This window comes from Etheostoma cragini, chromosome 14, assembly GCF_013103735.1.
Source record: "Etheostoma cragini isolate CJK2018 chromosome 14, CSU_Ecrag_1.0, whole genome shotgun sequence".
Taxonomy (NCBI): domain Eukaryota; kingdom Metazoa; phylum Chordata; class Actinopteri; order Perciformes; family Percidae; genus Etheostoma; species Etheostoma cragini.
In genome coordinates, this window is record NC_048420.1 from 4,546,409 (window position 1) to 4,574,011 (window position 27,603).

The 27,603-nt window shown below is 40.4% G+C and overlaps 1 protein-coding gene across 2 annotated transcripts in view; it reads left to right on the plus strand.

Moving 5' to 3' along the window:
• The window catches only part of thsd7aa (thrombospondin, type I, domain containing 7Aa), a 181,804-nt gene that overhangs the window by 61,894 nt on the left and 92,307 nt on the right, over positions 1-27,603 (plus strand). For both annotated transcript variants that reach the window (XM_034891400.1, XM_034891399.1), the window contains exons 2-4: positions 5,113-6,319; positions 14,875-15,123; positions 22,763-22,944. In XM_034891400.1, coding sequence (XP_034747291.1) covers positions 5,113-6,319; positions 14,875-15,123; positions 22,763-22,944 — 1,638 coding nt within the window. The remainder of the gene's footprint in view (positions 1-5,112; positions 6,320-14,874; positions 15,124-22,762; positions 22,945-27,603) is intronic.

The window sequence follows — 27,603 nt, forward strand, 5'->3', positions numbered from 1 at the left end:
ATATATACATATATATGGAAGTTCGCTTTGGATAAAAACATTGAAAAAAAATAATGTAACATTGGACAAAAATGAGTGAAAGCCCCTACACAGGAAAGGCAATTAGAGGTTTCGGAGTCCTTTTTTGAAGCAGTTTACAAACTTAGCTGGAACCAGACAATTCACCCAGTCACCCTTGGATTTGCAGAGGGAGCAGGATATGAATAAGAGATGTTTCCTTCGATCAGGGAGGCTCCAACATCAGGGTTGCAGTTGTTGCCAAATTGAATTGATTTGAGACCTTTGTCGGATGATTTTAGAGCACCCAGAAGTGGTATAAGGATGTTCAGAGATTCAATTCACATCAATTTGATTTCATAACGCGTTATCGCAAGACACTTTACAGATAGTAGGTCGGTCCAGACCATTATAATTGAGATGTATGAAGAAGCAAGAATGTGTAGGGCCTTGTACGGGATGAGCAGTGACTTGAAGTTTATTCTTTACTTTTCTTGGGAACCAATGAAGGGATGGAAGGATTGGCGTGCTGTGGCATCTGTGGTTGATTTTGCTGACAGCTTTGTGGCTGTAGTGTTTTGCATGAGTTGCAGGCAGGACAGGGCTGCCTAACTAAGACGAAGAAGTTTTTGAAACATGAATTTTTAATTGGTCTGAGTTTAGTTTTAGTTAGTTTTTGGAGTGAGTTTACCCTTTGAGAGTTTTACAGTGACTGAAGTTTGTTTTTGTTAGGGCTGGATGTAATGCTTCACAAGTATCTACATACACAATCAAAATACAGAGAAGGTTGGAAAATCTCTACTTTAATGTCCAATGTGAACTAATTGTGGCATAGCACCATCTTCTTGAATGTGAAGTTTGTTCAATTTTAATTCATTTGTATTATTTTTTTAACAATGACAGTTTTAGATAAGTTTAAGTTGTTGTAGGTATTGTTTTTTCACTGCTTATTTAAATAATTGTTAACATAATAACCCTGGTTTAAAAACACTTTTGACAAAGCTGGGCTGACTAATGAAAGTCATGTATTTATTTATTAAACTAATTACTTTGGCTATTGAGTCATTTATAAAGTAATTCATTACTAAGTAATATGTGATTGATTACACTTTTCAAGTAACTCGCCCAATATAGTATAAGTTCTCTGGTCATTGAAACCTTATATTTAAAAAAAAAAAAAATATATATATATATATATATATATATATATATATATATATATATATATATATATATATACGGTATAAAAAGTTCAGTTCAGTTTCTAGCTGTCCCACCCGAGGAAATTAGCTTGGCAGCTACAGACAGAAAGCCAAGCAGTCCACAATAGCAACAATTATTATAACAAAGACAAAACATAACCGTACAAATCAGACAATGTCCCTTCACTATGTGGGACCAAGCAACGCTTTAGCGTTTGTTACTGACGCAAAAATCTCCTTTAGCATTTAGCCCTTTGGTGTTATATTTAGACCTGTTTGGTTGAAACTTTAACGTCAATTTTAACGTCTGGGTCGTCCCATACAGATGTTAAAGGGTGATTTTTGCAACAGTGCCTGACGCTGAGAGCCACTGACCGAGCATCAGTATTTTACGAGTTGGGAATGAGAACGGGTTGACCAATTGAAAGGTCGCTTGTTTGCTCCCTGCAGTCACATGTTGAAGTGCCCTTGGTCCCGATGCTGCACCAGTGGTGTGTGAATCTTTATCTGCTAGGTGTCCCCAAGTCATCACAAACCTATCTGTTCATGATTTTAATAATTTAATAGATCTGGTCAGTGTAATAGTGGCATCAGTGAATGGTGTTTGTAGTATGGAGGCAGGGTGTGATTAGATGTGTGACATTCCCCCTGGAGTTTCAGTCTTGTTGGCGCAGTGCCCTCCACACCTCCTGGCCCTTCTCAGTGGGTGACAGGCGATGTAGGCCAGGGTGAGTACAACCATCCTCCTTTAATTCCTATGTTCACCATTGGCCCAGAGACACCTGTGTCATTCAGTGACATGTTCATAAATTATGTTGAACACCTGCGTGGAGCTGGGACATTACCGCCTGCCAGGGAGGTAATGCTTTATGGCTTCAAACATGCTGGCCTCTTTAGAGTGCTGGATATGGCTGAATACCCCGGCCCAGATGTCTACTTAGCCTAGCAGTGTTTAGCCTTTTGTCTGTAATTACAAAATCAATACTGTAGTTTTTCATCACAGACCTCTGATCATCTCATCACTGTAGTATCCAGTGTGCTACACATAATGTTACATCAAATCAGCGGTGTGCCTTAGAAATCCTATTCTTCCTGTGGTGTATTTGCTCATTTCCAGCAGGATAGAAGAGGATAATGGCAGCCGTAGAGAGGCCAGATCGGTGACTGCAGCTGTCTCATGTGTCTGGGGCAGTTTCTTGCTACCTCTATTGATTTGTATTGATCCAGACCCTCTGCCTGCAGCTGTAAGCTAATTCAGTCTGCTGGTTCTTCCGTTGACATTTCCATTGCAGTATTGCAGCTTTATTGAGTGAAACCATAAAGCACTGTTTAATACAGCCTCTGACTTCATCTTCTGAGCACAATATCTTGCTCTATTGTCTAGTGAAACACAGTGACAGCTCAGAATTTTTTTTTTAATGGCTACCCTCACAAACACACACACACACACACACATATATATATATACACACACACACACACACACACACACACACACACACACACACACACACATATATACTATAGTGAATAAATATATTCAGACTGGATTTTTTTGTGCACTGTTTTAGCCAAATAACAAAATCAAATCCAAAGATGTTCAATACTGCCATCAATTGTAGTTTTGACATCGGCTTCCACTTCATGGATCTTCTATACTGCTTTATGGTAAACCCCTGGAGTCAGTTCACCACTCATGCTGTTTTCACTGCAAGGCCTGGTCGTTGCTGAAGGATAGAAATGACCCACTTGTGCTCTTTTATTATGCTGTTAGTGGAACTGGGAAGTCGGAATTTCCAAGCTTGTAGTAAGAAATGCCAAATAGAACTCCCACCTGATGTCAACTTCCCACTCATAAAGTCGGGTTGATGTAATTTTTCATTACATCAGTCTCTACACAGTACTTCCCATCTTCTATCTCTGGATATGTTGCTACGTTGTTATGGTGCATAACGGGTTGTTATCAACTAGCATTCACACTCCCATTTGTAACTGGAACGTGATCAACTCGGGTTTGTTGTAACTCCCAGTTCTGACCTCTGATATGGAAATTAGCATTGAGATTGTTGTTTAGCCAAGTTTTCCCTTGCATACAGTTAGTATCAAAACGAGGCTCTGTTGTTAAACCAGTGCAGCAACAATCTCTATGTTCTCACTATGAGCTCAAAGGACGGAAATACCTACTTGTATATTTAGAGGATTATTTTCAATTTATTTGCTGCTCATTTCTCAACTTCTCAGTTTTTCTTGATGTAATGTATCTAAATGAAACTTTTCTAGTCTTAACGACTACTCGAAACACTATAAGATAGTACTGGAACCATTCACCATTCATGCATGGTGGCCGAGGCTGCCATACAAGGTGCTCATCAGATAAACATTCACACACATTCACACATTCAGTGGCACATCGTGAGCAATTGTTCCTTGTCTTGTCAGGGACACTTTGACATGGGACCGGAATTGAACCACCAATTGGACTTTTAAATTGTTAGACAACCGTTCTACTACCTTATCCACCTCTGTAACACCTGAGCCACAGTCGCATTGCTACAAAATAGTATTAATATTCTCATTCTCATTATTATTATTTGTGCTAAGTTCTCATCAGTGAACTGTTCTTTTACAATATTTCCTTGATATGGGGGGAGGGATGTGACATCTCTTCCCATCGATTTCCTCTCAAACTGTGTTTTTGTTGATTGCTATACCAAGTGAACAGTGCAAAAGGAATTCAGTTATTTTTGTTTTCTTTATAAGTGTCGGATAATGTTACTTATTTATTATTTTGTGGTCTTAAGATAGCGAACTTTGCCATCTTGTAACCTTATTGTACTGTAAAATTATCATATTGAGTGATGCTTTGCCAAATCTGGACCTACAAAGGGTAAAACCTTGTTAACATCTTACAAGGCTTATGATATGCAATGCTGCACCATTCCTCATGTCAGTTAATTTTTATGTTGTATTGTATTGATTCTGCTCTGGCTTTGCATCAGCTGTGCACCTAACAGGGGTTTTGTGGTGAAAGTGATGTTTACTTAGAACTATAATTGCATTCTCATAAATCCAGTGGAAGGGCCATCACGATATTGCACTGGGAAGCACTTACGGGATGAGAAAAAGCAGTAGTGTTGTCTTTAGAAGCACTTCAGAACTATAAATAATATTGTTTTTCTGTGAAAATTCAAATCATGCTTGGATTGGGGTTTTTGGCACGTGGAAATTAGTTCTGGTTGATTACAACTTAGGTCTTATGCTGCGCTCCAGACACAGTTTTTAGCCCGTAAATTACAACTTCAAGTCACGAATCACAACTTGGTAGTGTTAGCGCTAGCTAGCGGCCATGTCTATTTATTTCAATTTCTCACTGTTAATCATCGGCGTCTGTACAGCATCAACAGGGGTCGACTTTGTTGTTTATGTGTGTGTGACGTCAAACACTGTGACTGGGACAACGATCTGGTACGAGTTCACAGGTAGTAAGATACAGGTTTGACTGCTGTTCCAGAGGCACTTTTGCAAGTAGAAGGTTGTGAAAACACGAGTTAGGGTTGCCTGGAAAGCAGCATTACTGGGCTGTTCTATTGATCATTTGATCAGACAAGCCAAAAATGTATCCATATGAAATTATCTAAACCACGCTATTTGGAAAAAAAAACTGAAAGTGTTTGTGTACTCCCTTACACTACAGAGAAAGAGTGCATGGATGACTCTGCATGTAGGTATTTTCTGTGGGTCAAAGTCAAACCACGGAGTCAATGTGAGACTTTACTGTTTGCCTTTTTGCTCTCTTCTGAATGTTTGGCTAATCTGGGGGTTTGCTGTCAGACTGTCGGACTTCTCTTTTACGAGCATGGTTGTAATACACATTGGCTTTTCCTTGACCTCTCTGTTGTCTTACTCTTCACAGGTCCATGGGGTCGCTGTATGGGCAGTGAGTGTGGACCTGGCGGTAGCCAGAGCAGGGCGGTATGGTGTGCTCACTCTGAAGGCTGGACCACCCTGCACACCAACTGCGACCAGACAGAACAACCGGACAACCAGCAGAGCTGCTTCAGAGTGTGCGACTGGCACAAAGATCTGTATGACTGGCAGCTGGGTGCATGGAACCAGTGTGTCCCGGTGTCGATGCGAAGTGCTGGGGTGCAGCGCCCCACTGTGTGTACCCGGGGAGAGGAGGGCATCCAGACCCGTGAGGTGGGCTGTGTCCAGAAAGCAAACGCTGAGCCTGCAGAGGATGCAATCTGCGAATACTTTGAGCCCAAGCCACGCCTAGAGCAGGCCTGTCTCATCCCCTGTCCACAGGACTGTGTGGTGTCTGAGTTCAGCTTGTGGACTCACTGTTCTAAAACCTGTGGGATGGGCTTACAGAACCGCATCCGCTTTGTTCTGGCTCCGCCACTTTTTGGCGGGGCAGCATGCCCAAACTTGACCGAGTTTCAGACATGCCAGCCAGGGCCCTGTGAGGGAGAGGAGAGCCTCTACAGCCTCAGGGTTGGAGCCTGGGGGCTCTGCTCTGTGCCGATGCCAAGGCAAGCCAGACAAGCTGATAAACCACCCACAGGGAGTGACAAACCATCCAAGGAAAGGGAAACACTTTTAAAAGAGGGTGAGAAACAGTCCAGAGAGGGTGACATACAGTCCAGACAGAGAGAAAAAACATCCATAGGGGGTGACAAACAATCCAGAGAGGGTGTCAAAGTGTCCAGTGAGGGTGACCGAAGGAGCAGAGAGGGCGACAAACAGCACAAAGAAGGAGACACAGGGTCCAAAGAGGGTGATAAACTATCCACAGAGGGTCAAAAACCAGCCAGACCCAACAAAAAATTGGGCAAGGCAAACAGGAGACCAGACAGACCATCCCGGCAGGCAGACAGGCCCAAACGACAGAAAAAGGCTAAAAACAAAGAGAAAAAAGACAAAAAGAGAGAGAAAGTCCGGGAGAGATTAAGGGAGAGGGGTAAAGTTAAGGATCCTGAGACCAGAGAACTCATCAAGAAGAAGAGGACCAGAAACCGTCAGAACCGCCTGGGAGGAAAGTTCTGGGACCTTCAGGTTGGCTACCAGACCAGAGAGGTGTCCTGTGTGCATAAGAGTGGAAATGTTGAAGCGCTCAGGTAAGAATGACATACGTTCATGATGAAATAAGTTTCCTTTTGTGTCACATGCATGTCATCTACAATGCCTGTGTGTATGCTTACAAAGACATATTCTACTTTTGTAAGAACATTTTGGCAAAATAATTGGTTTCAGCATTAAGACTAAACTAATGGTAATATCTACGTCAAGTCTAAGGATTTTAAGCATTAGATTAGGATTGGGATTGGGTAAAGGTACATTTTAAGGTTAGTCGAGGCTATCAGTGGATGGCCTGTTAGGTTTAAGGTTTGGGATTAAGTGCCCCGGTCAGGGTTAGGGTTCGGTATGTTAGGGATTTTGTGAAGTCCTGCCTGCCCTGACTACTTCAACCCTTGTGTTGTTTTCCCATCGACCATGCAACTTTGTGTTTTTCTGGCTTGTTTTTGTCAATTTTATTCCATTTTTCTTGTTATTTTTTTGGCGTAAAAAAAAAAATATGTTGACAATTTTTAACACATTTTTTCTTGCTTGTTCTGCTGTCTTTCTAAAATTCTGTTGTCATGTTTTTTATCAACTTTGGCGATGTCTTTGGTGCTTTTTTGTCACTCTTTATGAATTTTTTGGTCACACTTTCAGAGTTTAAAACAAAAATCTCTTTGTCAATTTCTTTTTCTTGCATTTTTGCAGGTTTTTCCAAGATTTGTCACTTTTTCAAAGTGATGTTGTCAAAGTTCTGATATAGACATTTTTTGTTAATGCCTCAAATAAAAAAAAAACAGGAGGGTTAAAGCAAATTACAAAAGAACTCCCATGTGACACAGGCTTCTTTAACTTTAGGGTTAGCTAGCTATTTCATTCCAACTGCATTTGAAGTGTTTTCTGATCTGACGGCCCTCTCAGCAGGACGACTTATTTGTCTGTCGCCTCCAAAACTCAAAGTTAAAAAAAGAGCTATATGATGACAACGCTATGCTTAAGGTTTGATTTGGTTTGGGCACAAAACAACTTGCTTGGAAGGTAGACAATTAACAACTATAGTCATGCTTTAAAAAAAAAAGATGTCAATGATAAAGTTGGGGCCATAAAATGTTGGTCCCCTTAAAGTTTTTGGGTGAATTGACCTTCCTAAGATAACATTGTGTTAATCCTATATACGCATAAAAGCCCTCATGCCATCAATGCCTTTCTAGGTATGGCATCATATACTGTTCTATAATAAATTCAATGTTGATTTATTCAGCGGATAGTCTTTATCTGGAGAAGAGTGGCTTTTTGAAAACCAACAAAAGAAACTAAACGGAACAGCTGATATGGAAAACACTCTCTTAAGGCCAAGAATGCAGGACTTCACTGATGAATGATCATGACATTTCACAAATCTTCATGAGACGACCAGCAAATTGCCTCCGAGCGTGGCAAGACAACATGCTGTTTGACCTACATTGTTTGAATCATACGGATTTACTGGTATTTCACATACCGCACTGGCTCCACCTTGTTACTTTCAAGGTGGAGCCAGTGCATAACCTGTTTGCAATACAGTTTATACATTTTAATATTAATTTCCCTACAGGACGATATATTTTTGTTCATACTTTTTCATTGTACAAGATTATTTCCATATTCACGTTTAATTTATTTACAGTATCAAATCATAACAAGAGTTATCTTAAGACACTAAAGACAGAGTAGGTCTAGAACACAGTCTATAATTTAAAAAGACCCAACAATTCCAGTAATTCCCGTAATTCCCCCAAGAGCAAGCACTTAGAAATGCACATTCATTGGTTATCATAAGCAAAATAGTAATTGTTGTGTGCATTGAATTGCTTATTGAAGAAACTGTACTGTTAAGCTTGATGACATATTCTCACAGAAAAGGATGTGGCTTGTTTGTTGTGCACTGTCACGTCGCTGCACACTCCAGCTCACATTGCATGTCTGTGGCACTCAATGGCTTCAAGTGTCACGGCTCATAACAATTAGTCATACCATGTGTTGTAATAACACTTCGGTTAAGCCTTTGGTTTTATAATTTTTTCCTGCCTCGAATGTAATATTTAGTCAGGGCTAATTGGGATTATTTAAAATCCTACATGAAGGCTTGAGATTAATTAGTGGAACTATTAATGCTATCCACATATTATGTATAAGGCCACAGTGCTGGGTCTCAGTAATAATGACCGTAGCTAGAATTGCTGTCAGTTTCAATTAGTCAATGTTTAACATCATTTTGTCTAATGTACTTCCTTAGTGTCCATACAGCTTCTCCCACCTCAATAACAGTGGACATGTTTCCATCCTAAGAAGTCTCAATACATGTTTTTCTTCAGCTAGGTCAATGTCCATGTGGCTTCTGAGAGCCATGTTCTGTGTTAGAAGATGAATGGCCTCATTCTGTCTTGCTGTGCTTGCTCAGCTCTAATAGAGGCCACTGAGCAGCATCCATTACATCCTGAGAAAATCAAGGCTCTTGTGATACTCTTGCTTTTGAACGAGGGTCAGAAATAGCATCATTCAAACTTGAGGCAAAAGCCAATCGTCATGTTTCACTCCAGAAGCATTTTATATTTATAGGATTGATATCAATTTAAGAATATTCTCTTCATCCAAAAGAGAACTTCATATCCATATTTTCAGCCCTTCTAACAATGCCCCAGAGTTTATTCTGACACCCTTCTCTAGTGGAGGACTTTATGTCACAGAATGCAAAGATGGCTTAGGGCTTCAAAGAGGATTGGTGATGAGTATATTAATGTTGACCGAATCCCAGAGTCAAGTTTATTTACAGTTAGAGCCATACCTGTGGGACCTTTTCTTTTTTTTAATTGCTTATTATGCCCAAGTGCCCAGGATTTAAATGATGTTGAACTCCACTGGGCCTTTATCAAGTGTTTTAAAAAAACATCTTGTAATTGTTGTAACTATTTTTAAAGGTGACAAACTATGCAAAATTACACTTTTTCTTGCCTTTTTAACATAAATATGTGTCCCTGCTGTGAGAAAAGACCTTCCTCTTTCTTTTTTCTTGCTCAGAAAACACTTGTAACAATAATCACAAGGAAGGTTAGGTTATGTCAGAGAGAGTGGATATTTAAATTTCCTAATTTGTTAATTAGATTTGTGATTAGTGCTCTACTTTTCAGTAACAAAAATGGGCTTAAGAGTTCTCTTGAAAAAGTCAGTCTCTAACACGGTGGCTATGGAAACCTGTGGCTTCTTTAATATACTGTAAAAGACTAGGGCCAAACGTAAAAATGAATATGCATCTTTTAAGTTTCCTCTCTACTACGCTTTTCTTCCTGTTTCAAAAACAATCTTTTCATCTCTCTTTCTCTCTCTCTCTCTCTCTCTCTCTCTCTCTCTCTCTCTCTCTCTCTCTCTCTCTCTCTCTCTATGTCTCTGTGTCTCTCTATGTCTCTCACTCTCTATGTTCTCTCTCTCTACATGTCTCTATGTCTCTCTCTCTATGTCTCTATGTCTCTGTTTCTCACTCTCACTATGTCTCTATGTCTCTCTGTCTCTCTCTATGTCTCTATGTCTCCATGTTTCTCACTCTCTCTATGTCTCTCTCTCTCTCTCTCTCTCTCTATGTCTCTCTCTCCCTCCCTCTCTCTCTCACACTCTCTCTTCTTTTTACACATGCAAAAAGGAGTAGGAATAGGTGAAAATGATGTACTCCTACCCATTCATACCCTTTTTAGCCTATTAAATAAATTAGCTCCAAATAATACGTCTGCAGAGATAATAAATCCATAATCAATGAAAATGTATATTCAAAAGTTCCATTCACATTCATATATTTACCCACACAACAATATTTATACACATACTACAAATGATTCAATATAAGCCCAGGTTGTCACTGTGTTTCTCTGTACTTATATAATATTATTTCTTTAAACATCTGTTGGAATTGGATTCTGGTGTTTTAAACAGCAGAATTGCAGCTTAACGCACTTACATTGGTTCCCTGGCGGCAATGACGCCGCAAAGACGTCGGCAGATCACATGTGGAGACTGACCAATCAGAGCAGACCAGGTTTATTTGGCAGCGGAGCCTTAAAGTGACAGACACAAAAACGTTTCAGAAAGAGTGTGAAAACCATAGAGAGTATAAGAAATGGACAATGTGACGCCATGTTTTTGGACAGAGACCAAATTGGTCACAAGCTACCAAAAGTCTATTAGAATAACTTTTCCATTGATGCTGAGCGTTACTGCACAGCCTCTAACTGAGCTTGACAACATAGATGTGACGTGAGCAACCTGTCTAAAAGTTGTAAGTCTTCTGGTAGCTGTACAAGAGAAATCTTAGTCATTCCCAATCAGCAGAGATCGTAGATCATAGAGCGTAGGTACAGGATATGCAAGGAGACATGGGCTAATTATTGCTAACTAAAATGCTAGTAAACATTAGTAATTAAACCTAAACAGCTAATAAGTCGAAACTGTCTGTGATCTTATCCTGTACTATATGGTAGTTCCTCGACTATGCGACAGTGAGTTGCGTGGTTATGACACAATCGTTAGCCTATTTTTACAAAAACGTCTGCTACGGAGCCATAACTTGAGATACAAGGTAATGGAGACTTTTTTAATTGTCGTGTTTGGATGTAGTGTCAAAGTGGAGCCAAAACGAATGGCAGTTAATGGGATGCTAACCAGCACGTCAGCATCGAAATGGCTCCCTAGAAGGTATGCTTTGTCAAGGCTGGCTTGGTAAAAACAGGTGAAGCAGTGGCTATATGTATATATACATATGTATATATATATATATATATATATATATATATATATGTATGTATGTATATATGTGTACATATACATATATATGTATATATACATATATATACATATATGGCTATATATATATATATATATATATATATATATATATATATATATATATATATATATATGCCAAATAATGACATTCTGATTCTGGTGTCCATAACACAACAACAATTTGTCAAATATAGAGAATAAGTTAGTAAGGCAAATTAGAAACGTGTTGTGAAAAGTATGACAAAATATGCATTTTGTATGTGTAGTTTTGACAGCTCGAAGGTACTGACCCCATTACATTTGGAATAGATACTTTAGGTCGCACAAGCAAAAGTTCGTGAACTGGTGATTGTGAAGCCCTTAGTATTCTTCAAATGAAATGCTTGTTATATTGCATCCTGTGATAACATATTGTGGAGATGAAAATCCTACATCAAAGTAAAAACTGTGAGATTTTGTAAAGCCACAAAATCCATACAGTGGTTTTAAAAAAGAGAGCTCAATGGCTTCAGAACAAATGGAAAAAAAATTAAAACAGCCAATAGTTCATTTTTACACAAATGTGTCTATTCCACAAAGTGGATTTAACAACCTTTTTCACTAAACCCATTTTCTGTAATACACTACTGATGTTGAGTGAATATGAGGACAAATGTAACTGTAGAGATTCAAAGGGAAGAGAACCAGAGAAGGTAAGCAGTGTGTCATCATCCCAAATGGGGAGAAAAACAAGCGTTGTTAAACTCCACAGTAATCCCATAATTGAACATAATTGGCTGCTGAAAGTACGGATAACAAATTGTTTGGATTTGTAATGGACAACTTTTAACCCTGTTCAAAAAATTGTCCGACTCGGTCCAAGGAATGCTGCAGGCATTTCCAGCAATATACCACCAGTCTTTTACATCTGTGCGATCCCTAAACAACAGTCGCTTTACTTGGTTCTTAAAGACATGACAATTTCACTTTATGAGGTTTTTTTAGATTAATATCTCAAAAAAGTGTCTCCCCAGCCTGCCTATAGTCCCCCAGTGGAAATGGTGATAGGTGTAAACCGAGCCCTGGGTATCCTGCTCTGCCTTTGAGAAAATGAAAGCTCAGATGGGCCAATCTGGAATCTTGCCCCTTATGAGGTCATAAAGAGAAAGGTCACCTCCCCTTTCTCTGCTTTCCCCGTTCAGGAAATTTGGCCCGCCCATGAGAGAGAGTCATCATAGCTTCCAAACGAGCAAAGTAGCAGGTGGTCAAGGCCACACCACCAGCCTCCACCCCATCTCCTCCTCAAAAGCTATAGACTCAGAAATGGCACATGCTAAGGAAAGCTCATTGTGGGACTGTCTCTAGTGGCCGTAATTCTGCACCAAGGCTTAATTGTGGGAAAGAGACTTCAGATATGGTATTAGGGGACCACTAAGGTCTATATAAAGATACTTCAGATATAGTATTAGGGGACCAGTAGGGTCTATATAAAAGAGACTTCATATACAGTATTTGGGGACCACTAAGGTCTATATGAAAAAGACTTCAGATATAGTATTAGGGGACCACTAAGGTCTATATAAAAGAGACTTCAGTTGCAGTATTAGGGGACCACTAAGGTCTATATAAAAGAGACTTCTGATACAGTATTAGGGACTACTAAGGTCTATATAAAAGAGACTTCAGATACAGTATTAGGGGACCACTAAGGTCTATATAAAAGCATCCAAAGTGCACCATGTCCTGGGACCTTTAATAATCCACTCTGTGTATGTAGCGTTTTAAAAGGCATGCAAATGTTTCTCTTTGTCTTCCTGTCTTCTTTCTGTCTTCATCCACAGTGTGTTTTGCTTTCCGTGAACACTGTGATGTCACAATGCTTATTTTAACATTACAACTATAGCCATGGAATTCACAGGTTTTGAACTTTCAGTCAATTTGGACTCTTCACGCTATAATTTTGTACATTATATTTTGCACAAACTATAAGCTACCTTATAATCTATTCTCAAATCATATGGTTATTTATGGCAGATTTTTTTCAGCTATAAATGCATTGGTACACTGTAATCACCTCTATAGTAGTTTGTCATTGTTACCGGCAGAGTCCAGGTTCAGTATGTTTTTTACAGTATGCAATGATGCATGCATGTAGCAAGAAAAATACCATTGCCTATGTAATTCTATCATAAGTCCTTTCTTAGTTTGTTAGGCAACATTGTTGCTAGAGATGCCCTGAAACCCCATTGGAGCCGATATGAGCATTTCATGGATCATAATTGGCTAAAATAAAGCCTCAAAGAGCCCCTATTATACTGCTTTTCAGCATCCTATTTGTTTTCATGGGGTCTGCTACAATAGGTTTACATGGTTTGATATCATTTAGATATGATTCATACTTTGATATGAGTCAAATTGGCTGAAAGCTGGATTGTTCAACATAAGATCCCTCAACACCCCTGCTTACAACATGTCCCTACTGTAAACCTCTTCACCTTCATGAGATGACTATAATAATGTCCTTTTTTTGTTTGTGAAGTGACCTTGGGTGTTATAAAAGGCACTTTAAATAAAATGTATTATTATCTACATTGAAAAACTTATATGAAGAACGTTGCTGGCATTGTCGGTCAGTGACGTCATTAATTGAGCAATTTCAAACAGGAAAGTTGGCAAGGTGTTTTAAGCAGTGGGAAAAAGGGCTGTCTGTGGGAGAGAAGGCTCCATTTGCAGTGAAATGTGTTTTTTTGTACTTTATCAGTCCCTCCAGGATTCTGTGGCCTTTTTTTGAGATGGATATGGCCACAAATGCCTGATGTTGCTGGCAATTCTTTCTAAAAAATAGCGAGTTGCGTGTTACAGTGTTTTTTGTACGTTTGTTGCAATGAAGTTGCGGGAGACAGAGAAAGTTGCAAAAAAAGTTGTGATTTTATTTTGTATAGTTTTTTAAAAATAAAAAGGAAACTCCGGCTCAGTGGCAGAGCAGGCACACATGTACTGAGAGGTTTCTTCCTCAACACAGTGGTCCAGGATTTGAAGCTGACCTGTGTCATTTTCCTGCATTTCTTGAAACTTGTTTACGGGAGAATAAAACTGCTATGGTCTTTCTCCTGGCCAAATACTGCAAATATTGGTAAAATATGAAAATTGCTGGTGCATTTAAGACAAAAAATAATTATTGAATTTATCAAATATGAATGTTTGTCAGTGGCTTGTTGATCTTTACATTGTTAGTTCATTTCCTATCCTGACAAGGGACATACATTCATACGGTTTGATAAAGGACTTATTGGACTCTAATTTATCATTGCACTTACTATAACAAGCGTAGCTGTCCTCAATTTAGCTCATCCTGTACGTCTCATCTCCGATTTGGTAAATATCCAAGAAGAAATTAGAGGCTGCACTGTGGGTAAGTGTGTGACTCTGACTGCTTCTGGCAAAACGGATTCAATAAAAATAAAGAAAACTTTATTGTTAATTTGTCAAATACAATTGGACAGTAAAATGTAGTGAAATTCAATTACTGCATTTGAAACCATCCTAATTATTAGGAGCAAGGGACAGTCTTGCTCAGTGACACTTTTACATGTGGTCGCTGGCGCCTGGGATCAAACCTCCAACTTTTCGATCGAGGTGAACTCATTCAACCTCCGAGCCACAAGCCATCCCCAAAAAGCCCCAATGCTACTTCTCTCTAGCAAAGGGCAGTGTACAAAACACCACTGTAGAACAACTATTTGTAATTCGTAACACAACACATCCTACATTATTAAGGTATTAAAGTTTCATCTTGTCTCACGGTATCTTTCTTACTCATCTCCAGCCTGTGCTCTCAGGAGTCGTTGCCGGTGACCTTCCAGGCCTGCGTCATGACCAAAGACTGTGATGTAACTGAATGGTCTGAATGGTCAGGTTGTTCCAGGGAGTGCTACGACCCCAACGGGCCAAAAGGGGAGCGCACTCGTACCAGAAAAGTAAGCCAGTTCCCAATCGATGGAGGAGCAGATTGCCCTGAGCTGGAGGAGAAAGAGCCGTGCAGCCCCCTGGGAGATGGAGTGCCGCCCTGCATTGTGTAAGTACTGGACAAGGAGAGAAAGAGAGTTATCCAACGAAAGAAAAAGTGTTAAAAGTTCACTTAAGTATATCTAGAGTTTTTCATAAAAGCCGTGTCGTGTAAGCAGTGTTTCCCCTAGGATTTCTTCCAGCTTTATTGCAGAAGTGCAGTTTTATTCTGCGCCACAGGAAGATATTTAGTGACACAAGATTGACATTGTACCAGTTAGCTATAAGCAAATTTTTATCTATAGTCCCTGGGGAGGAAAAAGAGGATAACATATCTGTCAGAAGGTAAACGTAACACTGGGGTATAAAACGCTAACCAAAAAGGACAACAATCAAACACACAGTTGCGCATATGCATAGTAATATAGAAGTTCTGTTAATGAGCAATTGTAGTGCCAAAGAACAGGGCTGTCTGAGGGTAAAAAAAGGAAAATATTGTAAAAAATAGTGTTCACCTACACTGACATAGATAGTCTTTGGTGGGCCTATTTTAGGTGGTTTTACTACGTGTTTGTGCTGGCCCTGTGTGCAGATAGCCTATATCTAGCTTTCGTGCCTGTACTCCTGACTGCTTCTCTTAACGGGGCGTGCCGACTGACATCTACTAATGACCTCATACAACCCCACTTTAAAAATACTAACAGTTTTCACTTTTAACACTTTCATCTTTTAGTCATGGCAATGGCCAAATATTTGAGAGAGACACAAAATGTACAGAATCTTTTGTTATTAGACTCCATCGCTATACGAATATTTCGTATATCTATATAGGGGTAGGGAACCATTAGACCCCCCGATGGAATCTAGACACCGGCGGTGGCGACGAAGGGGCCCGAAGACCAGACTGAAGGAGGCTCCGGACCCATCAGCTGGAGTAGAGGACTGGAGGTGGAAGGGGGGTTGGAGGGTTGCACACTTTGCCTGCAACAACAGCTGATAGCAAAGGGAGAAACAGATTTTAAGGCAGGGCTGTAACGTGATTGGACCTTGCCATTTGTGTATGATTCAGATTGGTTTAGCAGGAAGGTGAACACCTCCAACAGCTGATTTGAGTTAGGTAGAGCATTGATTAAGAGGTCTTCCTGAAAGGATTTACAATGAGATACATTTCAATCAGGAGAGACTAGTTGCAGATATGTGACAGTTATATACAGCAAAAATTTACATTATTAGATAACAGCTGATTGATTTGGAGTGCATCAATTAAAAGTTAGGTATTCCTGAGAGAATTTATGCTAAGCTACATTTCTGGTTTTACTGTAATTTAAAAGTCTCAACAGCTATGGGATGGACTGCTTAGACATATGATCCACATATTCTCATTCTAGATGAATTGCAGTAGCTCGGTGATCCCTGAAAATTTCATCCGGCACCATCATAGGGTCAACATTTACTTCATCCAGTAATTTGGGTTCTGACCAAATACCTGCAGTAGTTTGTGTTTTAGTGTATATTAAATAAATGCACAGATGTGCCTATATACAATGGCAGGGAGCTGGAACATTGACTGTAGTTGATGACTTTACAATAGAGCCTCACATTTAACCACTGGGGGCTAATAATCTACTGGTCACCTAACAAAAATGTGTGTTACACTGGCAGTTACATTAGCAAAATGCAAAAACAAAAGGGCCCGGCTGGTGACAGTTGACCAGACGGCGTTGCGCTTATAGGAACATTTGTTGAAGTTGAAGACCAAGGCTGCTCAAAACTAACATAAAAGATATTTTCACAGATTTTGTTATTTCTGGTTTCACTTAATCTCTCTAAAACCCATGTATTTAGTATATTTATTTCTGTTATACGGGCGGAGTAAAATCATTCAATAACACTAAATCAAAGTCCATCGCCTCCTGCTGTCTCTTGTTTGACATGCAGCAGGGAGTCTGTCCATTGTATGGAAGAACACTTTGAGTGTTCCCATCTGGGCACCTTTAAGCCCCAAGATGCAATGCTTTCCCAGGGGCCTCGTTGTTCTGCTGCAGTGCAAAGGCAACTGAGTGTCAGATAGACCTTGCTCATATATAATATATGGAGCCTTTCATTGGTGACCTCAAATGAATTCCATTATCAGCAGAGATGGAGGCAGGGTTTACATTTTCTGACCTCAGGGTTGAAACCACAATGCATTATGCTGAGACGACTGCTGCCAATTCACTAGCAAGACACAAACCCATCCATGCTGCAAATAACAACCTCCTTTCAGCTTCAAAAAAATCTAGTCCTGAAGAATTCTCCTGTGGAAAGTCTGGTTAAATTGCAAACCCTAAGACATATTGTAACCAGAGATCTAAGGTCAATTATTATTTTTTTGTAGCACTCAATAACCACAGTAGCTCCGTTCATTTGCTTTAACTGAACAGCAGGTCGCAAACCTTACATTTACGACCCTTGCCGTAAATCACTGTTCTAAGTCTTAACGGCGCAGTATTCTGTGACTCGCAGTACATAACATGTAACAGAGTCACATAGGACACTATAATGAACCTTTTCAGACACAACATCAATAATACAAAAACTAATTCTAACAATGCTTTGAGGTACTCTCCACCATGACTCACTCAGGCACAAGTGATGCTGTTCAGTGTCTGCAAAAAGCCATGCGCACTCTCCCTCAAAGCAAAGAGAAGAGCTGCAAATGGTTTTTAGAATCCAACCATGTCTCTGACTCATATCTACATCTTAACATTATCAAAACAGTCTGTATGTTCTTCTCTAAGAAATCCACAAATGCACAGCAGGCTGATGTCTTTTTTTGAAGGATAAAAAGAATAAACGGTTGTGTCTGATTTTAAATACCTTGGTATCATTTTAGACTCTAATTTAAATCGTAAAAAGCATGTTAAAAAGGTGGGTAATACAATCAGATATAATCCGCTTTCACCACTGCCATGTCGCTTCCGAATACAACTTAGCCTAGGACGTATTTAAATAGATGAGCCTCGATCATCTCTGAGAAAGATCCTTCACTTGTTGTCAACAACAACTGATTAAAAGACCTAGGGAGAGAGAGGGAGTGTGATGGACGTACTCACAGAGGGGCGGCTGACCCATTATGAATGGGTCCAGCACGGGTTTAATGGAGGGTCAGCAGAGTTACACACATCGTGTATGAATTCAATTCAATTCAATTTTATTTATAGTATCAATTCATAACAAACGTTATCTCAAGACATTTTACAGGTCTAGGTCTAGACCACACTCCATAATTTACAAGGACCCAACAGTTCTAGTACTTCCCTCCAGAGCAAACAACAGTGTGACAGTGGTGAGGAAAAACTCCCTTTTAGGAAGAAACCTCGGTCAGACCTAGGCTCTTGGTAGGTAGTGTCTGACGACCGGTTGGGGGTGCAATTAAGAGTGGCTATAACAGTCACAATAAATAGTAATTTGTAGTAGTTCATCGCATAGCAGGGCACTGTGCGGAATTACAAGGTACAGCAGGACGTAGCAGGGCACTGCACAGCGTAGTAGGATATAACAGGGCATTGCAGGACGTGTGGCAGGACCATGGAGACAGTTGCAGACATGATTTTGGAGCCTCCTTGATCCAAGGGAACATGCTGGGGGAAAAGAAAATGAGGACTCTGGGGAATAACTCCAGAAGCAATTCTGGGACATACTGTAGATGCACACAAATGGAAAGATAAAGGAGAGAGGAGCTCAGTGTGTCAAAGGAAGTCCCCCAGCAGTCTAAAACTATTACAGCATAACTAAAAAAGACAGGGTGAAGAGAGGAGGCTGGTCGGGCTGTACTGCCCTGCCTTTCTCTAGTTTTATTATATTATTGGTTATGTGGTATCCTAAATGTAATATTGAGTAACAAGAATGCTTAGCTGTAAGCTATATAATTTACTTCTCTAGGAAGAATAATGGTTCATTTGCCTTATCCGGTGTCTGACGTTAGCTGCTAAAAAAGGAATGTTCCAGAAGGAAGCGCTATTACATTGAGTTCTGAATCACATTATGTTACGCTGACAGGATGTTGTCTCTAGGTGTAGAAAAAGACCAAAGAAGTTATTGCTAGTCCGAGGCATGTGAAAGTAGCTTTGTAACTTGTTCAGATGTCATGCCTGTCCGTTTGTATAAAACGTTCAAAGGATTTGGGATGTTGTGGACATTAAGTTCTTCCTTAGAAGATATAAGAGGTTATATGGTAGATGAATCATACAACTATGAGGACAAGCAGGTGAGCCGGGTTAGGCAGACACTGCGACCCCTCACTCCCTAACTATGAGCTTTATCAAAGAGGAGAGTTTAAAGTTTACTCTTATATGTGGTGACGGTGTCTGCATCCTGAACCCAGACTGGGAGCTGATTCCACAGGAGACGAGCCTGATAGCTGAAGGCTCAGGCTCCCATTTAGAGACTCTAGAACCACAAGTACTGTAACTCTGCATTCTGGGAGCGTAGAGCTCTAGTGGGGCAATAAGGCACTAAGATCTCTTTAAGATAAGATGGTGCATGACCATCTGGAGCTTTGTAGGTCAGGAAAAGGATTTTAAATTCAACCCCAGATTTTACAGGAAGCCAATGTAGAGAAGCTAATACCTCTCTTTTCTTAGTTCTTTTCAGAACACACACTGCAGCTTTCTGGATCAGCTGGAGAGTCATAAGGAACTTACATCCTGATACTAAAGAATTACAGTAGTCCAGCCTGGAAGTAGCAAATGCATGGACTAGTTCTTCAGCATTGTTTTGAGACAGGATATTACTAATGTTGGTAATGTTGCAAAGGTGAGAAAAGAAATGCCTGTATCGTGACTGCGCTGCATTTTTATGAACTATGATATTCTGGCCATAGGTAACATCTCTCGCCCAGGTCCAACGAACTGAAGTTAGTTGCATTCAATAACTTTTTCTGTGTTTTTTGCCGTGGCCACCAAAATAGCAGAGTTACCAGCGGAAACACTGGTACAACTACAGTTTTGCCTCTGATGCTTAACAATATACAGCTGTGTTAATAACAATTAAAACTGTGGACAAATGTCAAATTGTGGACCAGCACTGTTGCCGCTGTGTCTCTCCCTGTTGCTGGGAGCCTTGTGTGAGTGAATGGGGGTGGCGCTGCTCGGAGAGTACAAGCAGAGAGCTAAGCACAGGCATGGCTTTACAGAAAAAATGGGTCTTGTAACGCGAAATGAAACCATATCGATATAAACAACATTGCTTCGTTTGTGGAGAGGCAGCGGATTTGAGGACAGTAGGTGCACCGGTGCGACCTAGGAACAATGTTACTCGCACCCTAAAGCCCTGTGAGCTAACACACACTAACTAGTATCCTAGATCCCTGTGAGCTAACAGACACCAACTAGCACCGTAGAGCCCTGTGAGCTAACAGACACTAACTAGTGTCCTTGAGCCCTGTGAGCTAACAGACACTAACTACTATCCTAGAGCCCTGTGAGCTAACAGACACTAACTAGCATCTTAGAGCCCTGCGAGCCAACAGAAACCAACCAGCATCCTAAAGCCCTGTGAGCTAACAGATACTAACTAGCACCCTAGAGCCCCGTGAGCTAACAGACACTAAATAGCACCGTAGAGCCCTGTGAGCTAACAGACGCTAACTAGCACCCTAGAGCCCTGTGAGCTAACAGACACTAACTAGTACTGTAGAGCCCTGTGAGCTAACAAACACTAACTAGCACCCTGGAGCCTTGTCAGCTAACAGTCACTAACTAGTATCCTAGAGCCCTGTGAGCTAACCAACACTAACTAGCACCCTATAGCCCTGTGAGCTAACAGACACTAACTAGCACCCTAGAGCTCTGTGAGCTAACAGACACCAACTAGCACTGGTCACTGCTGTTGTCTTAAAAACAACACAGGCAAGACAATATTTTGCGTTTACTGGTAAACTGGTAAACCTAGTGACCGACATATAACCAACTGTTGTGTAATTTCCCTTACATTACTCTCAGGGCTGCCAACTCTCACGCATTGGCCATGAGACACATGCATTTGACTGGTTTCACACGCTCACAAGCCACACCCCCGATTTCACACGCTGAGGTGTCAACCCCGGTCGGTCAAATTTCTGAAAGATGAGTTTATCTATTGCCTACATCTACCTGTTGAGCCACTCGTGATCGACTAGTTGTGCTTTCATAGATCCATGAAATCCATCCCCCCCAAAAATAACAAATCCCAATTTAAACCCTAAAGGATGAAGACCCAAAGAAATTGCTTTGTAAGCGGCAAAATATTGGTTGGCCCTCCAAAATCTCACTCCAAGGTTTAGGGAAAAGTTGGCAGCCCTGTACTCTGTCCTCTGTGACTGTCTCCATCTAGACACTAAGCTGCACGGTGAAGAAAACAACTCTGACTGGCACATGATCAGACAGTGGTTTATGGAGTGTAAGATTAGCTTTGCAAAAAAAAAAAAACGAGCGTTCCATGAACAGAATGACGCATTTAAAATATTGCTTGATTAAGCAAATTTGATTGTGGGAAGCCCAAATTGTGATTAAAGTTCAATTGATTGTGCAGCCCTAATAGACATAGTACATTTGGCCAAACAGTCTTCTCATGATGGGCCTCAAGTTATGGAATCTGCCTTCCATGCACCCAGCAAGCTCCAGCTATCTGTCATTTGAAACCACACTCTAGAGATGGATTAAAAATGATCAAAACTGTTTTATCTCAAAGGTACTACCCTTCTCTGTATTGTACTTTTTGTCCCCCTCTCCTTTCTCTTCTTCTTCTTTATTAATTTGCATTCCCCCATTCTTTTTATTATTGTAATATGATGGTGTGCTGTCCTGCCAAGGGGCTACAGATGAAAATTAGCTTTTTTTGCTAATTCTGGCACATTGACATTTTGAGTGTAAACTAAAAAATGTCAATTGATGTTCATTGTCCCTTTTGAATAAATAAATAAATAAATAATATGACCAAAATGAGTTTGGAATTACACACAATGCAATGGTTTTTGGTGGTGATGCCAGATAAACTATTTAAATGTATGTACAGTTAGAAAAAGTATTACATTTGTCAGATTAAACCATTTATCTGGTAAAGTTAGGGTTAGGGGTTAGGGTTAGTCACAGGAAATGATACATACTATCCAGTGACCTTTGATGTGACTGGTATATACACATGGTCAAAATTAAATTATGTTTGGACCAGAAAATACCGTAGACCACACAGATTTTTTATTTTTTTTTCTTGTTTATTGATCCCCAATGGGGAAATTACAATTTACACTCTGTGTCCATACTTTGTTAGTAATCACACACAGTCCTGAATTACACACACTCACACACACACACACTTAGGATATATACATGCACTGATGGAGAGATGTAAGAGTGAATGGGCTGCCAGCTGAACCAGCACCCTGAGCGGTTGGGGGGGTATGGTGCCTTGCTCAACAGCACCTGAAGTGGCATCTCTCCAGCTACCAATCCACACTGTACTTTTTGGTCCACACGGGGACTTGAACCAGTGACCTTCCGGTTCCCAACCCAACTCCCTATGGACTAAGCTACTGCCACCCCAAAATAGATAGACATTTAAAAGACCATTTGTTGTATTGATCAATCAAATTCTATTCTATAAATCTAATTATTTATTTTGAGGAAAGGCAATATGCGGTTTATACACTCTATGAGACTAACTCTCCATGTGTCCACCTCTGTCCTCAGTTACAGCTGGAGGACTACGGAGTGGACAGAGTGCAGGGTGGACGTGCTGCTGAGCCAACAGGACCGTCGGCGTGGTAACCAGACCGGGTTGTGTGGAGGCGGCATTCAGACTCGAGAGGTCTACTGTACCCAGACCAGCACCGATACACCACTCAAACTCAGCTCGCTCCGGAGCAAAGAAGGTGACTTTCCCAGCATGCATTTCTTCTATCGTCGTTCTATCATACAGTTAAAATGAAAGAAAGAACTTCTTAAATCAACATGTCTCAAGCCAAAGTTTTTTTACTTTCTTCGGCATCTGACTGAAAACTCTGTGGGTGCCGGAGTCTGCCAAGAGTGTCACTTGGCGCTAAATTTGTTTGTAATTTTTATGGACAGAATCTCTTGGCACAACCAAGGAGTGGAGGCGTCCAGTTTGCTGACTTTGAGATGCCATCTTTGCTTTAAAAAAAATACTAATAGAATCTAGTGGTAAAAATATATAGTGGTTATTATCACTATATTATTATATTATTATATACATTTCCCAAATGGTGTGGCTTTGGCTCTAAGATAACGCCATCTGGGTGCATTTTCTTTGGTCACTAGGTAACTATGATACATTAGACTACCTCAGGCACAACACTGTATGTTTCCCCATAAGAATACTGTAATGTATACTTCATACTTCCTTAATCCTGCAAGGGGAAATAACAGTGTTTTCACTCTGTTGTTATTACACACAGGCCTGAATGACACACACATGCTCAGTACCTATACATGAACTAAAAGGAGAGATATCAGAGTGGGGGGTGCCCATGGAAAGGCGCCCCGAGCAGTTGGGGGTTCGGTGCCTTGCTCAAGAGCACCTTGGCAGTGCCAAGGAGGTGAACTAGCATCTCTCCAGCTTCCAGTCCACCACCATACTTTGGTCCGTACTCTACTGACTAAGCTACTGCCACCCCCAAATCACCGCAAATCATAATGCCTAGTAGTGGTGGTTATTAGTGGTGAGGAACCTGTGACCAATAATGCCTTACAGTTATAGTTCCAAAAGGATTATTTTTTTTTACTTTTGTGAGCCAATAGTTCAATTAAATTTTATTTTTAGAATCAAATCATAACAAGAGTTATCTCGAGACACTTAGACACTTACAGATAGAGTAGGTCTAGACCACACTAAATTATTATTATTATTATTATTATAAATAATAAAGTCCCGACAGTTCTAGTAATTCCCCCAAGAGCAGGTATAGTGTGACCGTACGCAGTGGCAAGGAAAAACCTTGGACAGACCCAGGCTCTTAGTGGGCAGTCTGTGACAGTTGGGGGTGTGATGGACAGTGGCACTAACAGTCACAATAAAGAAAAGGGAACAGTGACTAAAAAATGGTAGTAGTAGTAGTTCATGTCATAGCAGGGCGCTGCAGGGCGTTACAGTATGTAGTGGGGCACAGCATGGCACAGCGGGGGTCAGCAGGACACAGCTGGGTGTAGTGCAGCAGGACCACAGCGACAGCTGCAACCAAGATCTTGGTGCCATCCTAATCCTAGGAAATATGCTGGGCGAAAAGAAAAGCTGGTCATATCAAGAAATTATTAATGCTTTATAAAGCATTAGTAAATTATATATGAACCATCAAGAAAGGTGTTAGTGAAAACATATAAACTGTTTGTAAAAGGTGCCATTTTAGAAAGCAACATTGAATCCTATAGCTAAAGGAGTGGGTGGTATAGGTAATGTTAAGATCAAACCAAGATCGGAATAATTAGCATGTAACATCATTGTGTCAATTATCACAAAACCAAGTTTGTTATGTTAACATCCTAAGGTAATCATTTCAGCTTTATGTAGCACTATGCAGCATGCAATTTGGCACATTATGGAAAGAGACAGACAGGTCTTTTTTTACCTTTTGAAAAAGTCAATGTCAGCTTGCAGCAGATCACAGGAGGGGCTACATTTTTTAATAATGCACCAAAACCACAATCTTTCCCAACCATAACCAAAGAGTTTTAGTAGCCTAAACCCCACCGCACAAAGGACACCGGACTCCAGTGTTAGCCTGTTAGTCCTGATGGAGCTTTTATCAAATCTGATTCAATTCAGTTTTATTCTTAGTATCAAATCATAACAAAAATGATCTCAAGACACTTTACAGATAGATTAGACCTAAACCAAATAAAAAAAACTCAACAATTCCATTTTTTTCCCAAGAGCAAGCATTTAGTGCAATAGTAGTGAGGAAAAACTCCTCAGATATACCCAGGCTCTTGGTGGGAGGTGTCTGACGATGCTGGTTGGGGGTGTGATGAAAAGTGGCAATTATAGGCATAATAATGGAACTATGACTAGAAATAGTAGTTGTACTAGTTTATGGTGTAGCAGGGTACTGCAGGGCGTAGCAGGGCGCAGAGCAGGACCACGGCGGCAACTGCAACAGGAAAACATCTGTTTTAGTTCCCAAATATTTATTTTGTAAAATATTGAGACCCTTTGGAAATAATCCTCAGCTTAATTCCAGTTCTATGACTGTAGCTTCATAGTAATCCTTATTTTGAAGGGCCATTTATTATCTTTACAACAACAATCAAACAACATCAGGGATAAGACTATCTGGGTGATAGAAGCAAAGATGGTCTGAGAAATAAATCGTAGCTTTTTTAAAAGCACGTATTTTGACACAGGTTGGTTAAAAACAACTTCAAATGGCATATGTAAGAGCTGATTGGCAGCCAAAAAAAGTTGTTTATGAGCTTTTGAGCTTGTGTTTCACACACCCGCTTAAGTCATGTCATCTGTTCCAGCTTTGCACACAGTCACTGTTATCCTCCAGCTGCTTTACCAGCCATGTGGGAATCAGATTGGAGAATTATAAAGGTTTTCCCCTCATATTAAATCGACGACTGCGCTATATAAATATGCTAATGAATGTGCAAAAGTCACACAGTGGACAGCAGATGAAATATGAGCTTTCACAAAAATTGGTGGCATTACTGTGCACACGCCGATTGCAAGTGGCCTGGTAGCACGCCCATGCTTATCCAGCACTGACACAATGAGTCTCAGTCCATCTGGCCGGGGAGGATGAACTGGCGTCTGCTACGAGAAATTATTCAAATCAGATGCTCACAGTCAACCACGTGCTTTCATCCTTCAGTGCATTTTTACTTTCAACTTGGCACTTTTCCATGTTCCTTATGCCATGATTTCCAGTGGTTATTTCTGGATTCTTTTTACAACCCACTTGCCCATACTGTACCCTCTTGCATTGCCTTTCTGCAGCACCTGCTGATCCTCCTGCATGCCAATACACCCAAATGCCAATTTTGTTAATATTGAGTCTCACTCTCCACCATTCCCCTTTACAATCTATTGTTGGGATGATAAAGGAAATGTGTTACCATGGTCATTGTTAAATAGTGTTTTTTGATGGAAGATGGGGACATTAACAGGTATTGTTGTCCAAGGTGTAACTAACAAAGCATGGTGTCAGAAGGTGAATAGCGAGTAGAAAGAAGAGAGGAGTTTACATTATGTGATAAATGTATGCCACATTGTCCTCCTTCTTTTCACCCTGCACCTGTTCGAACTCAGCCTCAGACAGGTTTTGTTCTGTCATGTCTTGTATAATTTTAGCTACGCTCTAACTTGGACATGTCAAATGAGAGCCTTTATTCATCCTTTGCCTATTTCTCACTACTTTCTCTCAGCTGTTTCTGTGTGGATAAATCTAATTCCTTAATTTCAGTCTTCCAATGATGGCCATTGAACTACTGGTAATTGATTTTCTATTTGCATAATGAACATTATGTAATACATAATTGGCTAGAGTTTCTGGTCACATACGTTTTCTATCTTGCAAACCTGAAAAAGGGGTAAGTAGTAGTAGGTAAAGTTGTAAGTTGTAGGTACGTAAAGTAGGAGCTTGCTTGGGGAATCTTAATTTCTAGGTTTGTCATGTGCATTAACAAAGGCTGGGAAATGGCAGATCATTTTCCAAAAATGTGTGCCTCAATACAAAAACCAGCCACCTAATTCCTCCTTAATTGCATCTCTATCAGTTATCTAAAATAAGGTGTTCCATGGATCGCAACTGGCTGTTTAATGGCAGTTAAGCAAGTTTCGGAGGGAGTTAGCGTGAAAAAAAGGCAAAAAACAAACATGTGAACTAACTAAAGTAAAATAATAAAATATTTAAAATCAGACTCCACCACATTATTTTGAGAAATTTGCAATTTTTTACAAAAACTGAAAATAATATTGGGTTTAATTCATTTAAATTCAATTTAGATTTATTAAAAGCTTCAAATCATAATAAGAATTATCTAAAGATACTCTACAAATAGAGTAGGTCTACAACACGCTATAATTTACAAAGACCCAATAATTTCCGACGAGCAAGCTTTTGGTGCAACAGAGGCACGGAAAAACTCACACAGACCCAGATCCTATTATTATCATTATGATTGTTAATAATTACAGCAGTTGGAATGGTAAACAGCAGCAGTTATAGTAACATGAAGATAGTGGAACTATGACTAGAAATAATAGTAGCAGGTCAAGGCGTAGTGGGGCGTTGCGGGCCATAGCAGGGCGTATTGGGGTGTTGTGGAGCGTAGTAGGCCGCAGCGTGGCGTAGCCGGTTGTTGTGGAGCGTAGTAGGCCGTAGCGTGGCATTGCCGGTTGTTGTGGAGCGTAGTAGGCCGTAGCGTTGCGTTGCCTAGTGTTGTGGAGCATAGTGGGCCGGAGCGTGGCGTCGCTGGGTGTTGTGGAGCGTAGTAGGCCGTAGCGTGGCGTTGCGGGTATGTGGAGCGTAGTAGGCTGTAGCGTGGCGTTGCCAGTTGTTGTGGAGCATAGT